Source organism: Lithobates pipiens, unplaced genomic scaffold, assembly GCF_037356315.1.
Source record: "Lithobates pipiens isolate NorthernLeopardFrog02 unplaced genomic scaffold, aLitPip1_a1.2 Scaffold_10, whole genome shotgun sequence".
Taxonomy (NCBI): Eukaryota; Metazoa; Chordata; class Amphibia; order Anura; family Ranidae; genus Lithobates; species Lithobates pipiens.
Genome location: NW_027507686.1, coordinates 51,144,861 through 51,160,294, shown reverse-complemented (window position 1 = coordinate 51,160,294; position 15,434 = coordinate 51,144,861). Strand labels below are relative to the sequence as shown.

The 15,434-nt window shown below is 44.0% G+C and overlaps 1 protein-coding gene across 2 annotated transcripts in view; it reads right to left on the bottom strand.

The window, feature by feature from the left end:
• ADAMTS18 (ADAM metallopeptidase with thrombospondin type 1 motif 18) overlaps positions 1 to 15,159 on the bottom strand; it is a 153,256-nt gene extending 138,097 nt beyond the window's left edge. The window contains exons 1-2 of one of the 2 annotated variants that reach the window (XM_077454708.1): positions 14,896 to 15,159; positions 14,731 to 14,812 (exon numbers count right to left, since the gene is read on the bottom strand). In XM_077454708.1, coding sequence (XP_077310834.1) covers positions 14,731 to 14,812; positions 14,896 to 15,069 — 256 coding nt within the window. In that variant the 5' untranslated portion in view covers positions 15,070 to 15,159. The other variant, XM_077454699.1, reaches the window with a different exon arrangement.
• Between the last annotated feature and the right edge of the window lie 275 nt (positions 15,160 to 15,434).

Here is a 15,434-nt window from a genome sequence, read left to right as displayed (position 1 = left end):
TGTAGAAACAACTCAGTGTTATCCTATGTGTCCGTCAGGGGCGTATCATGAAATCAGTGGGTCCGTGTTCAAGATTAAAAGTGCGCCCTAGGCACGAAAAAGAGAGGAGTGCGGTGTGTATGGAGGTGGATTGTATGTGCAGGGAGAGGGGTATGGAGTGTATGGAGGTGGGTAGTATGTGCAGGAAGAGGGGTATGGAGTGAATGGAGGTGGATAGTATGTGCAGGGAGAGGGGTATGGAGTGTATGGAGGTGGGTAGTATGTGCAGATGAGGAGTGCGGAGTGTATGTAGGTGGGTAGAATGTGCAGGTGGGGAGTGTGGAATGTACAGCGGTGGGTATTATGTGAAGTATTGTGTCAGTAGGGCAGTGGATGTTGTCAGTAGTTCTTTATTTTTATTATTATTATTATTATTATTTTTTTTACAATTACATTTTTTTGTATTTTACTTTATTTTTTTCAAAATGCTTTTTGGTGTCAGTGAATGGTGTCACCAGCACAGCTGATCATGATGTAAACACACTTGCTGGTTATCTGCTTTCCTTTCCTCATGCTGTCACAGGGTGAGCAGAGGAGAGAGCCAATAACTGGCTAGTGTGTATGAGCTCATCCTTACTGGCTAATGTGAAAGGGGACATCTGCACTGATAATCAGGGCACTGATCATCAGTGTCCTGATTGTCAGTGCAGCCCCAACAGTTCCCATCAGTGTTGCTTATCAGTGTCAATCAGCACCCATCAGTGTTGCCAATCAGTGCCACCTATTAGTGCCGCCTATCAATGCTCATCAGTGCTGCCAATTAGTGCCACCTATCAGTTCCCATCAGTACCGCCTATCAATGCCCATTAGTGCCACCTATCAGTGCCACCTATCAGAGCCCATCAGTGCTGCCTATCAGTGCCGTCTATCAGTGCCCATCAGTGCTGCCTATTAGTGCCCATCAGTGCCGCATATCAGTGCAGCCTCATCAGTGCCTCCTCATCAGTGCCCATTAGTGCAGCCTATCAGCACTGCCTATCAGTGCCCATCAGTGCTGCTTCATCAGTGCCCATCAGTGCCGCCTCATCAGTGCCGCCTCATCAGTGCCCATCAAAGCTGCCTCATCAGCGCACATCAGTGAAAGAGAAAAATTACCCGTTGGCTACATTTTATAACAGAAAAATGCTTTTTTTTTTCAAAATTTTGATTAGCAAAAAAAAAAAAATCCAGTGGTGAATAAATAAATACCCCCAAAAGAAAGCCCTATTTTTGTGAAAAAAAAAGATAAAAATTGTGTTTGTACAGTGTTGCATGACCGCGCAATTGTCATTCAAAATGCGATAGTGCTAAAAGCTGAAAATTGGCCTGGGCAGGAAGGGGGTAAAAGTGCCCAGTAGGCAAGTGGTTAACGCGCATCAACTGAGCATAGGGCCAAACATGCCAAACAACACACATTAACACTATTTGTTCTTGATCAATATTTTGAGTGTGAACAAGACCTTAGTGCGTTGAGGTGCCATTGAAATTGAATGACACCACAATGTGCTAATGCATGCACAATGTTTTGGATAACGTGCATAACCACAATGCATTAATGTGACTGGCTCTAAGGGGTTAAATCATTTCTAAGGGTCCGGTTAATATGCCTTATATCAGAGACATTTTTAAAAACCTTGTTTATTAAAAGATAAAGGTTCCGAGATCTACATTTCATAGCATCACCCCCTGCCCAAAATATTCCTTAGCCCTTGTACACACGGATGGAGATTCCGACGGAATGTGTCCGATCGGACCGTTTTGTCGGATATTCCGACTGTGTGTGGTCTCCATCGGACTGTTTCCATCGGAGTATCCGATGGACCAAGTTTTCCAACTTGTTGGTAAAATTTGCAGACAAAATGCTCCGATCGGACATACTCCGATCATGTGTAGAGAATTCCGATCAGACAAAGTTCTCAGATCAAATTCCTAGACCAAAGCTATTGGTTACTAACCTGAACGTAGTCCCGTCGTAACGAAATAACGTCATCACATTCTGAATGATCGTATTTTCTGACAACTTTGTCCGACCGTGTGTATGCAACAGTTTTGGACAAAATTCGTCGGACAAAATCCGACGGATTTGGTTGTCGGAATGTCCGACCGTATGTACAAGGGCTAAGTCCTTTGGTAGGTGGGCACTGGGCAGCTTTAGAGTTTAGTCTTAAAATTCACCAGGAACAAGATTCACAATGTTGTTATCTCTCACTCACAAGCAATACATTTGTATTATGGGTCATGGTTTAGCTTAACAGCTTAAAACACTTCACACTGCAGGGCAGAGGTTGGTGGCTTCAAAGACAGAGACAACAATATAAGGATCTGGTATTCAATGTATCTTATCTCCTTAAAGTTCCACGCACTTAGCAACATAATCATTTTAAAGCGGTCATTTTGTATTGTTTTAATGTCGCTGAAATTCCCTTTTAATACATCTCTACCAAAAAAAAAATTTCTAGCAGATAAAGCCATAACATGGACTATATGGAATCCCTCGTACATCTGCAGCTGTACTGAACCATTATAAGTCTTCTGACTCCCATCTAAACAATTAAAGGGCTTTTTATGCTAATGTCTCTTTAAATGCACACTCTGCTTTCTGACAACTCAATCAAAACAATAGAGGTCAAGAAGGGATCCTGTCATTATGTTTTGGTATAAAAAGAGGATTAGTCAAACTAAACGGCGAGTGATTACAATAAAGTCCTTCAGACAAACATTTGTCACCACCAGGGGTTCAGCTGATTATCCAGTCAGTACAATAAGAGTTAGCAAATAAATGATTTAAGGCCGAGTTTAAAGGTTTTGCTCTGTTCATGCTCTGCCTATCAAACATATTAGGCCGTTACACAGTAATCCTGGGAAGCTCTTACAGGTTAAAGAATGCTGAGTCTGCATTTTTTTTCTGCAGCAGTCAACCACCCAACACAACATCCAATATCCACTCAATATTTTTGCTGTAGACGTTAATGTCAACAGACTTTTTACATATCTATTTTATAATATAGACCAGCCATTCTCAACCAGGGTTCCTCCAGAGGTTGCTAGGGGTTTCTTGAGCTTTGGCGGATGAACCCCCTATTTGATGATGCCAACAGAGTTCAAGGTTCAGCACCACATAGCAAAGCCAGCAGCATGACACCAAATATCTTTTTAGCTGCCTTTAAGGGTGGCATTCTGACCACCACTTTAAGGGGGACATTCTTCCTATTGACCACCAATAGAAGGAGCATTGTTCCTATTGAGCCCTGATGATTTGGTTTTAGTAAGGGTTCCTTTAAGAGACATTCGTTCCTCTAGGATTAAAAGCTTGAGAAAGCCTGATGTAGACAAAAGTATCTATATCTATTTTTCTATCTCAAAGCTGAAATGCAGTTCGATATTAACAAAAAACTAAATTTTAGGGCTCTTGCATACAGGCGCAAAAAAAAAAAAAAGCTGAGTTCAGAGCTATACAGCATATAGCTTTTACAGATCTGAATGGAGCCATATTGCATACCTCCCAACTGTCCCTGATTTTGAGGGACTGTCCCTGATTCGGAGCAATGTCCCTCTGTTCCTCATTCCTCCTCATTTGTCCCTCATTTTGGTATGATTTATATACCGTATTTATCGGCGTATAACACGCACTTTTTTCCTCTTAAAATCAGGGGAAAATCGCGGGTGCGTGTTATACGCCGATCCTCTGCGATTTCTGGGCTCTGGGCGGCTTTCAGCCGCCTCCGGCCCTTCTCGCAGCTTTCGGCCGCCTTCGCCCTTTCTCTGCGGCTTTCGGCCGCCTTCGGCCCTTCTCGCGGCTTTCGGCCTTTCTCTGCGGCTTTCGGCCCTTCTTGCCGGCTTTCGCCCGCCTTCGGCCCTTCTCGGCGTCCGAAAGCCGCCGAGTACGGCCGAAGGCAGCCGAAAGCTGCCGAGTACGGCCAAAGGCTGCCAAAAGCCACCGAGAACGGCCAAAGGCGGCCAAGAACTTCCGGGCGCCGCCGAGATACACAGGACATCTCGGCGGCGCCATTTTTAAAAATAAAACCTAACACTGAGGGGACAACGATGCACAGGCTGCATGACAAGGCTGCAATGAGGACAGGCTGCAATGAGGACAGACTGCAATGAGGACAGGCTGCTTGACAAGGCTGCGGTGTGTCCTATCCCTACAATCATTTGATAATAGGTGTCCCTCGTTCCCATCTCAAAAAGATTGGAGGTATGGTATTGTATATTATGGGCACATGCTCACAGCTGCATTGTGCTTGATAATCTTGCACTGCATTCAGTAGCAAAAAATAAAAGTAGAAAATTCTGTAAAAATTAAACGTGTATGCCTGTAAATCAGGGGTGCTCAACCTTTTGAAGAGCAAGATTGAACTATGGGGTTTTACTATGCCCCAAATCAGAAATATAAACAAGCTCTTACTATCCTGAGCCCTCTATAAGGCTGCTCTTTCACTGATGCGCTGTGGTTTACCGGCACCACGGGTGCAGCGCAGTGCACCTGCGGCTTTCCTGCAGGTTAGCTGCACTGAGCCATAGACATCTATTATATCTTGTGGGTGTGGTGCACTTTCTGAAAGTGCCAGTGTGAAAGTAGCCTATAACCCTTTTTTTTATACGAGCCAATATGCCCATTGTAAAAGTGCAGTGTATGTGATGATTAATACACTGAATTCTTCCTCTTCCAGCTTCTGCTGGCATCGCTCTCCATGCTGCTAGAAAGGTCCCAGGCGAAGTGCACTTCACAGCAGAGGAAACACTGGCTGATGCAGCTCCTGCTCCTTCCGCGGCCACCTGCTTCCTCTATGCACTCTGATGCTCTAGGATGGCAGGTTGCAACCCGTTGATCGTGATCTGGGCTTGCCGACCCGCCATCCCAGAGCATGGGCTACCCTAATTTGAGGTCAGAGGACCCCTGCTATAGATGTATGTTTATGTGTACATGCTGGGATTGAAAGCTGAGCTAAAATAGAAGAAGAATTTTTATGGATGTGGAAGTTTTACTGCATCTAAATGTGGGTAAATGAAAGCATTTTATAGACAATTACATGCGTTTTTAGGCAGGAGCTTTCTATCAGCAGGATCCTGCGGCGATATCACTATTTTATTATATCCATATGCATGAGCCCTATGGCCTCGTTGGCACAGGCGTACTTAAGTGTGCCCCTTGTGCGAGGGCAATTTTTGCCTGCACGGGATGCCCAGGTGTTCCGTGCATCCTTGTGCTGGCAGTCCCATTCATGTCAATTGGGATGCAGCAGCTGCACAGACACAGACACTGCTCCCAATCTGACATGGATGCGGGTGCATTGGGCTCTATGTCCTCAAACTCACAATGTATGCATTTGTGGGCACACACCCATATGGATGTCAAACACAGAAACAGAAAAGTGACAGAATACCAAAGACCAAGTGGTCCATCGAGTCTGCCCGTTTACAATTGGAGTTGAGGCTGCAAAACTCATGAATGGGACTGCCTGCACGCGGTTGTATGTAACACCAGTGCATCCTATGGGGAAAAGACAGCCCTCGCACGGGTGTACGCTTAGGAGTCCCCATGTGGACGAGGCCTAAGACTCCATGCACATATGGCGTTTTCAGAACTCACAGAAAATGTGTTTTGCCATGCGTTTTGGAAACGCACTGCTAGACCGTGTTAGCCCGCACAGATCATTTTAGCATGTGACTAGTGCAAATGGGCCGGTTCAGCTCCTTTACCCCTCCCCTCATCTCATTTGCAAAACATTTTATTATAGCTATCGTGGTAAGAAGTGTGAAGAGGAATACTATAGAGCAGACATTCTCAACCAAGGTTCTGCAAGAAGTTGCTTCAGCTCTTGCTGACTGACCTCCCATTTGATGATTCCCAAATTGTTCTAGGGCCGACACCATTTGGCATAGCATGTCTGTAAGGGTGGCATTTTAACCACCACTGTAAGTGGGAACATTCCCAGTGACTACCACTGTAAGGGGGAGCATTCTTCCCAATGACCCCCACTGTAAGGGGAAGCCTTCTTCCCAGTGACCACCACTGTAAGGGAGAGCCTTCTTCCCAGTGACCACCACTGTAAGGGGGAGCCTTCTTCCCAGTGACCACCACTGTAAGGCAGAGCCTTCTTCCCAGTGACCACCACTGTAAGGGGGAGCCTTCTTCCCAGTGACCACCACTGTAGTGGGGAGCCTTCCTCCCAATGACCCCCATTGTAAGGGGGAGCCTTCTTCCCAGTGACCCCAACTGTAAGGGGGAGCCTTCTTCCCAGTGACCACCACTGTAAGGGGGAGCCTTCTTCCCAGTGACCACCACTGTAAGGGGGAGCCTTCTTCCCAGTGACCCCAACTGTAAGGGGGAGCCTTCTTCCCAGTGACCACCACTGTAAGGGGGAGCCTTCTTCCCAGTGACCACCACTGTAAGGAGGAGCCTTCTTCACAGTGACCACCACTGTAAGGGGGAGCCTTCTTCCCAGCGACCACCACTGTAAGGAGGAGCCTTCTTCCCAGTGACCACCACTGTAAGGAGGAGCCTTCTTCACAGTGACCACCACTGTAAGGGGGAGCATTTTTCCAGGTGACCACCACTGTAAGGGGAGCATTCTTCCAGGTGACCACCACTGTAAGGGGGAGCCTTCTTCCCAGTGGCCACCAATGTAAGAGGCATGTACCCCACTGACTAACAATGAATTTGTTTTAGCAAGGTTTCCCCAAGACTTGAAACATATTTTAAGGGTTCCTTTGAAGAAAAAAGATGAAAGACTGCTACAGAGTGACTTAAATGACAGCTCCGAGTCTCCTGGGGCTTCTGACATCACATCTAAGATGGCAATGCCTAGCAGCAGTCTCATGGCTTTTGGATGTCTACAAGAGAATGTTTTTTTGAAGTGCCTAAAATACACGATATGCTAATATAATTTTTTGGGAAGGTGTTTGGTTGCAAGGGATTGTCCTCTCTTTGAGATTCCAGTGGTCTTGGAATGACACCGTGAAATTCTACTGGAAGACTTGTAGGGACGAGCCTGTAATCACTGTTTCCCTGACTGTGACCTTCTCCTGCTTTTTCTATGACGAGTCATCTGTGAGTAATAAGAGCAGCAGATGTGACAGTACACATAGCTCGGGAGACACATGTGGCCATTATGTATGTAGCATCTTAGGACATGGATATGTGTCTAGTGATCAGTTCTTCACACTAAATCAATGCTCGGGTAAATTAATGAAGAGCAGAGCTCTCCAAACCGGCTCTACAGGAAACAACATCTGCAGAGGAGAATTCCTTAGCAACATCGTTGTGTGCTGTGCATAGCATGCAGGAAACCTGTCATTAATTCATTATTTCACAGGGAAAGCAGGCCTTTACAGCCCCACCGTGAGGCCCAGTCATTAAACCTGGCAGTAAATTATTCCTGACAGTGTAGGGATGACTAGACAAGCCAGGAACGGGTTACAGGTGTAACATGTTCTCTCTAGCCAGTGGAATCGCCTAAGGCTTAAATTTCGCTTTTGTATTGATTAATTAATTACATTTAAAGAGAACCTGTTATGACAGAAGCATAGAAGTTACTAAATCTGAGCATACACCAGTAGAATTTAGTTTGAACGTTTGTATGGAAATTCTGAAAAATCATTTGTCAAAGCATTCCATCTTGCCATCATTAAAGAAGAATTCCAGGTATGGGATTTTTTTTACATAGTTACATTGATCCAAGTAGACCAATATCAATATGTACAGGGATACCATACTTGCAAAAGGGACCTCCTCCTTAATTGGAAAAGGGACCTCCTCCAAAGGTCAAAGGTCAGCAGGCGGGTCCCCAGAGGTCAATGGTCAAGAGGCGTGGCTGACCCATCCCCACCAAAGTGTTTCGCCCATACCAACTAAGTCGGGGAATGAACAAATCGGGAATGGTGACGTCACACTCTTTACCTCAACCAATCAGAGAATGCTTTGCATTCATGGAGAAAATGGCAAGCATCCTCTGCTTGTTTGGGGGACTCACCCCATCTTTGTGTCTGCTGATAACGGAAGTGGAGGTAAATCTTGCAATGGGACACGGGCAAAAAAAAAAAAAAAAGACAGGTACATTGCTACTTAAGTTATCTCTGCTTGCTTCTGGATCCCTTGCTGACAAGGTGGAGAGGTGGATCAGTGTGACGTTATGATCACCACCTTGTCCAATCAGACCACAGTTTGCATTAGTTCAGAAAATATAAAACATTCTCTGAATGGTGCCCATGCTGAACACCTAACCTCCTATGTTCAGAATGCATCAGGCCAGCAGCTTTCTTCTGGCACCTGAAGCAAGTGGAGATCACCGCAGTAGCTCTATCCACTATAATAATTTCCAGTGTCCAGGGGTATTGGCCAGGCATGGTACAGGGGCTTGACAAGAATATGATACATACGTTTCGCGTTGAAAGTGGAAATAATGTAACATTCTTTTTCTTCCGTTGTATGATGAGACTACTACCTACAGGTGAGAAGCCTCCCTTTCGTCATTCCCTGCTAGTAATACGGAGTCATGTCAGAGCTTACCGAGTTTCAAAGAGGGCAACTTGTTGGTGCCCATTTAGCTGTTGGCTCTCTAAGGCCGCGTACACACGCGGGGACTGTTCGCTCAACTTTGTCCGCTGAACAGTGTTTCGGCGGACAGTCCGCTCGTGTGTGGGCCTTCAGCGGACAGTTTCAGCGGACAGTCTGCTGAACAAAGTTTTTTCGGAAATTCCGAAAAACTGTCCGCTGAAACTTTGTTTCAGCGAACAGTCCCCTCGTGTGTAGGCTTGTTCGTCAAACTAAGTTCCGCGCATGCTCAGAAAGGATTTACACGCCGAAGTTTGCATTGCAGTGTATAGGACGTCGTTTTCTAGTCCCGTCGTACGTGCCGCTCACGTCATCGCGCACGGTTTCAGCGGACTGTTCATTCGTCGTGTGTGGGCAAGTCCGTCCATGCTAATTTTGAGCGGACTGTCCGCTGAAACTGTTTGACGGACAAAGTTGGGCGAACAGTCCCCGCGTGTGTACGCGGCCTGACTGAAGTTGCCACTTTGTTTGCGGTGTCACGATGTACAGTATCAAAGGTTATGACGGCATACACAGTCGACGTGGTCAACCGACCGAAAGAGACAAAAGGACGTTGCGCAGGATTGTGACCCGGATTTTTGCACTAAGAGTGGTATCATTATCCACCATCCAAGACTTATATTTCTCAATTTCCAGGAGAATTCAGGCCATTTTGGATGCCAAAGGCGGTCCAACTCCATATTAGATAATGATTTCGTTTTTTACCATACTTGTTTCCATTATTTTGTCCAACCCCTGTACATCCCTCAGCATGTAAACAACCAAATTGCTCTAAAGTAGAAAAATGCCTGTATGATGTGGGGGGAGGGGGGGGTGCTTTTTAGGAAACAGAATGTGTATGGCTGGCCATAGATTATGTCATTTTATTTCCTTCAACCACAGGTTAAAGGAAAGAAAATCACTCGATCCCCTCATCAACACAATCAGTGTTGATGGGAAAATCCCTTCCACAGAGCTAATGTGTTCTGTCAGCGGGAAGCCTTCTCTACCAGCAGAATACAATGATTACTGCTGGTACCTAAAGCCACCGGCTGGACTCACATGCAAAAAATCCAACAGGATGGAGGTTCTGAAATCTATCGATGGATTGACTTCAGTACAACCAGCCTGCCCATAGATGGATAAAATCTTGGCCAGTCCCTGCTGAACAGGCTGAGATACAATCCATCTATAGCCAGCTTAAGTGTTTAAACCTTAGTAAGTTAATTGTTCCCAGATTTGGGCTTTAGCAGGAAGTATACAGTGGCTTAGTGGTTAGCACTTCTACCTGGCCATACTAGGGTTGGTGGTTTGAATCCCAAACATGACTCTATGCAGATAGAGTTTGGATGTTCTCCCAGTGCTCAGCTGGGTTTCCTTCCATACACCAAATAGGCTGGTAGGTGCATTGGCTGCAGTCTGAATTGGCCCTTGTATTGTGAGTTAGGGCCAGTAAATTGTAAGCTCCTCGAAGGTAGGGATTGATGTGAATGCACAATAAATATCTAAAGTGCTGTGTACATTGTTGGTGCTACATCAATACCTGCAATTAATAATAGAGAGTCTCCAGTACTGATGGAGGTTCTAGTCGTCTGCTATGCTACTAAAAAGTATTTTGCTGACCACATCCTTGATGGAGATTTCCTCTCATTTCCTGTGCTGGTGACATGGATGTCACAAGAATGGGAAGTTTCTCCAATGGTGTCCCAAACAGCAATAACAATCTGATAGAGGTTCTTCTAACCTCTCTTCACTTTATCCAAAACTAGAAAAAGGTTTTTGGCTGGAGATTCTTATTGGAGAATTTTGATCTAGTACAAAAGTGGGGTATTGCTGTAAAATAAGGACTACTGAAATCACTCCCAGATAGAAAGGGTAACTTGCCACAAATTTGTGGCAGTGTTGAATTATAACGCTTGTTAACTTGCTGCACGTTTTTACTGGCAACTTGTACACTTGCAGAGCACTTGAAGCACAAATTCTAGTTGACATTTTTCCAATTTGTAACAAATTTGCGTGGCAAGTCTCTAGCAAGAGCTAAGTTGCAGTGGTGAGTCTACAGCAAGAGCTCTGCAATTCTACAGCATGAAAATTTAGCTACAGCGACCCCTGTGGTGGGATGACTATGACACAACATAATTGAACCAGGATTTGCAACAGACTTGCAGAATGTTTGTGAAGAAAGTTGTCATGGAATGGGGACTTGCTGCAATTGTGCAACAAACTTGGGAAGCCTACCAAGTCTTACCAAGTAATTTTCAAACTTGCAGCACAAATGCTTGCTATCTGGGCTGGATCTAACTTTCTTTGCACTAGGAGAGCAGTTAACATGCCATTCAGGAACTGATATCCAGAAAATTCTGTGTTTCTGCCCACCTTTACATTTAAAGGAGAAATATGGGGTTAAAAAATAAAAAAAAACACACATACTTCTATGCTGGAGTGTGATGCCAGCTATAAGCAAGAGAACTGAGTGATCACATAACCACCGATCGCTCAGATCTTGGTCAATTCTGAGCAGAGAGAGGTGACTGTCAGCGACCCTCCAACACTCATTAGTGTGCCAAGCAGGAGAAGGGGTGGGTGCAGCTGGTTTTGGATCTCAGCCAAGCCCTGAGAGCCGGAGCCAGCTCTCAATCCCAACAATATGGTTTAGGATCCTTCCGAAGCCTGGACCAGCCCTGTGATGCCAGGCAACAGCGGGCATTAGCTTTAGGACAGGTAGTGCTGGACCCTGAGGTTGTCCTATTGGTGTTGCTATCTAATAGTATTATAATGGTGTCGGTATAGGTTACCTGGGTACTGGGGTTGGCAGATTCCTTGGTTTGTGGTACAGGTGTAATATTTAAGCTTCATACCACTGATTAATAGTCCAGGTACAATTTTATTACAGTATAGGGTCATGGAGAAAATTAAACAGAAGAAGCTATTGTCTTTCAGGGGTACAAAGATGCCCCCTTACTCTGGGCTTTTAATGGGAAACAATGTATATGGACTGAATTGGGGGTAAAGGGTGAGCTGCTGACAAAACCTTTGCCTGCTATCTCACTACCTAAAAATGAACATGAACCCTTCATTCAGGCCATAAACACTGAATGCTCTTACACAGCCCTATGAAGGGAGTTTCTTGGGACCCCTGAAATGTGTTGGATTGCGCTTTTTTATTTATAAAGAGACCCTATACTGGGGTAAAATTGTGTCTGGACTATTAACCAGTGATGTGGCATTTCAATCTTACATTTGATGTTCAGTTACAGCAAATGATTTTAAGCTCTAAGGAACAGGGCCCTCTGATTCCTACTGCATTCAATTGTATTTTAATTGTACTGTCTGCCCTTATGTTGAAAAAAGCACTACGTAAACTGTTGGCACTATATAAATCCTGTATAACAATAGTAATAATAATAAAAATGAGGAAGAGGATATAACAAAGACAAGAAGCATACATAAAAGTTCACAGTTTAGTTAAACCTAATTGCTTATTCCCTCTAGCATTCTCTACAACTGTAAAAGTACATCTCTTGTTTACAAAGATAGATTTATTTTATATATTTCTCAGCTCCATCTAGTGGTCATAATGCATAATTTTAATTACTGCCCATAATAAAAGAACATTCAGAAGAGAAAATAGCTTACAGAACATTTGTTCTTGGCCAATTTGCACAATTGTGCTTGTTTTATATTTAGACCCCCAAGTGTGAACTTACACATTCGCTCCACGCAAAGGGGTTTATGCATGAAAAGTATGCAAAGAACAATTCTTGTTGCCCAACCAATCAGCTTCCAGATGTCATTCTGAAAGTCTATGGTTTGAAGCCGTGACTCATGAATTGCTACAAGCGACAAGACATTCTTCTTTTAGCTCCTTCTCATACATAAGCCCCCAAAACAGGTTTAATGCAAAACATTGGGAATTTAGTCCGTACTTAGTAAAACGTGCCAGCTACAAATACCATAGGAACCCAATGTTTTCTGGGTTGCATTTTGCTTTTGTTGCTGCTAAGGAGTACACTTAGGGCCTATTTACATTGTGTGGTGCGTTAATGCACGTGGGTCAATGCCTGGTAAGTCATGTGTTAACGTTTGTTGCAATGAGGTAGCCTATTCAATTCAATGGGCTTTCGAAGCACCGATTGTGCCAGAAATTGAACATATCACTAAATTTTGCAACACGGAACTATGGTGCACTGCCAAGCGTTGCAGCATGTTGTGATGCATGTGTGTCTCCTTACTGTTTTGAGGTGCTATTCAAAATGAATGCACAGCAAAACATCAATGCATGTTGTTGTTTGTTGGGGTAAAGTGCATGTTAAGGCGTGCATTCCCACAACAAATAAATGTAAATCGGTCTGAGCGTTTGGCACATTTTCCTATAAAAATAATTTGTATGCAAAAGTTAGTAATAGTAACAATGGACAATGTGCAGTTATTTCCTACAACTAATTATAAATCATCTCATAACTTCTCTGGCTACAGGAAGCTCACAGTTGATTGGTTGCTGTAGTCTAGTGTACATTGCAAAGGATGAAAACTATGACCTTGGCTCACCACACATTACAATCTGATTGTACAATTTTTATGAAACCAGCCATACATGGATCATCTTTTGCACAATTTTAGTTAAGCCAGCCATACGTGGATCATCTTTTGCACAATTTTAGTTAAGCCAGCCATACATGGATCATCTTTTGCGCAATTTTAGTTAAGCCAGCCATACATGGATTATCTTTTGTACAATTTCTGTTAAGCCAGCCATACATGGATCATCATTTGTACAACTTAAGTTAAGTCGGCCATACATGGATCATCTTTTGTACAACTTATGTTAAGTCAGCCATACATGGATCATCTTTTGTACAACTTATGTTAAGTCGGCCATACATGGATCATCTTTTGTACAACTTATGTTAAGTCGGCCATATGTGGATCATCTTTTGTACAAATTTTGTTAAGTCGGCCATACATGGATCATCTTTTGTACAATTTTAGTTAAGCCGGCCAAACTTGGATCATCTTTTGTACAATTTTAGTTAAGCCAACCATACATGGACCATCTTTTGCACAATTTTTGTTAAGCCAGCCATACATGGATTATCTTTTGTACAACTTATGTTAAGTCGGCCATACATGGATCATCTTTTGTACAATTTTAGTTAAGCCGGCCATACATAGACCATCTTTTGTACCTTTTTTGTTAGGCTTGCCATATATGGATCATCTTTTGTACAATTTTTGTTAAGCTGGCCATAAATAGACCATCCTTTGTACAATTTTTGATAAGTTGGTCATACATGGATCATCTCTTATACAATTTTTGTTAAGCCAGCCATACATGGATCATCTTTTTTTCTTTTAAAATCAGCCAGAGGGCTGATCGAAAAGAAAACAAACGGATTCATCCATCCACAAAAATTAGGTAGATGGAGGAATCCTCCTCATTGCACTATTGTATTCTGACAGCAGGGACTCCTCCACTGTCAGGATACATTGATCAGAGTTACAGCCAATTGGTTGCAGGCACTGATCAAAAAAAGATTTACCAACATTGTTGGTTCACAACCATGTTCAAAAGTGCACATTTCCGGCATGTTCCTTTGCAGTTCGGTTTTGCAGCACATTCATTTGAATGAGCGGCAAAGCGCACTGGGATGCGGATAAAGTGGGGAAAGCAGTACTTTTTTTGGAACGCACTGTGCGAAACCACATAGAAACTGCAAACTCTATGTTTTTGGGGTGCCTTTAACAATTCATTGGCACCCACATGCAAATTGCAAAGGAAGCACGTTCAACTGTGGTGCGGACAAATGTACACAGAACGCGCCTTTCCTGCACCGCGGTTTGATGTGAACCAGCCCATAGCCCCGTTCAAGAGGAGTCAATCGTTAGGAAATTGATGGAAATTCAGCCAGTTCAGCAGGCAACAGCCAAAGTTGGACTGAAATCCAGCCAGTTCCTGCTGAACTGTTAAATCTACCAACAAGTACGTAATACAAGAGCCTGCCTAAATATATAGAGATTAATTCGATAAATTAGGTAGGTCCTTATATTACGTCGTTTTGGTACATCTAAACTTGATTGTACCGTGTGTGATGGGTCCTTCGGAGTAAGCTAAAAACATTATATACTGACAAAGTATACTACACTACAGCAAATGAATGTAAATGGATTGCACTCACCTTGATTGAACGCTCCCATCCCACTGCTACCAGTTAACGTGGCTGCAAATGACACACAGCATAGGCAATAGAGTTGAAGTGTCTGAAAGACAAGAAGAGATGAGGTCAGTGATTGATCAGTATAGGACAAGTTGGCGGTGATGACCTGTACAAAAGAGGACCTGCCTTATCTAAGCTTCCAATCCATAGGATTGTCAGGAATGGCATAGAGGTGCATTTGAGTATAGTGACAGGTAAGGTCCACATGATCAGGACAAAGTAATCCATCTTCTGCAAAGCATGCAAACCTGACTCCGCTCCAAAGGGCATGCAGAGCAATAGGCAGGGTATCCTTTTCATGATGGGGCGGGTGGCATCTCTGCATGCAGTGGATGGAAGGTGCCCAGTGCTGGCTGATGCTGGCAGGTAGTGGAAGTGGGACTCAGTGCTGGGGGCTCACACTGATCATCCCAGCAACATGCAGCAGCATTCTCCAACAATACAATGCACATTAAAGGCAGCATTGGATTTCACTGACTGCCCCCTCCCTTGTGCACGCCTCCCTGCTATCACTCCTGTGCTCTCTGGGTTCAGCTGCTCGGGTAACTTTTAATCCCAGAGATCCTAAAAGTCGTTTACAGAACCAAAAATAATTTGTGCAACGAAGGACGTTGCTGGAGAGCGACTGATCAGCGACCTTGTGTTATATTATGGGAACAGAGGAT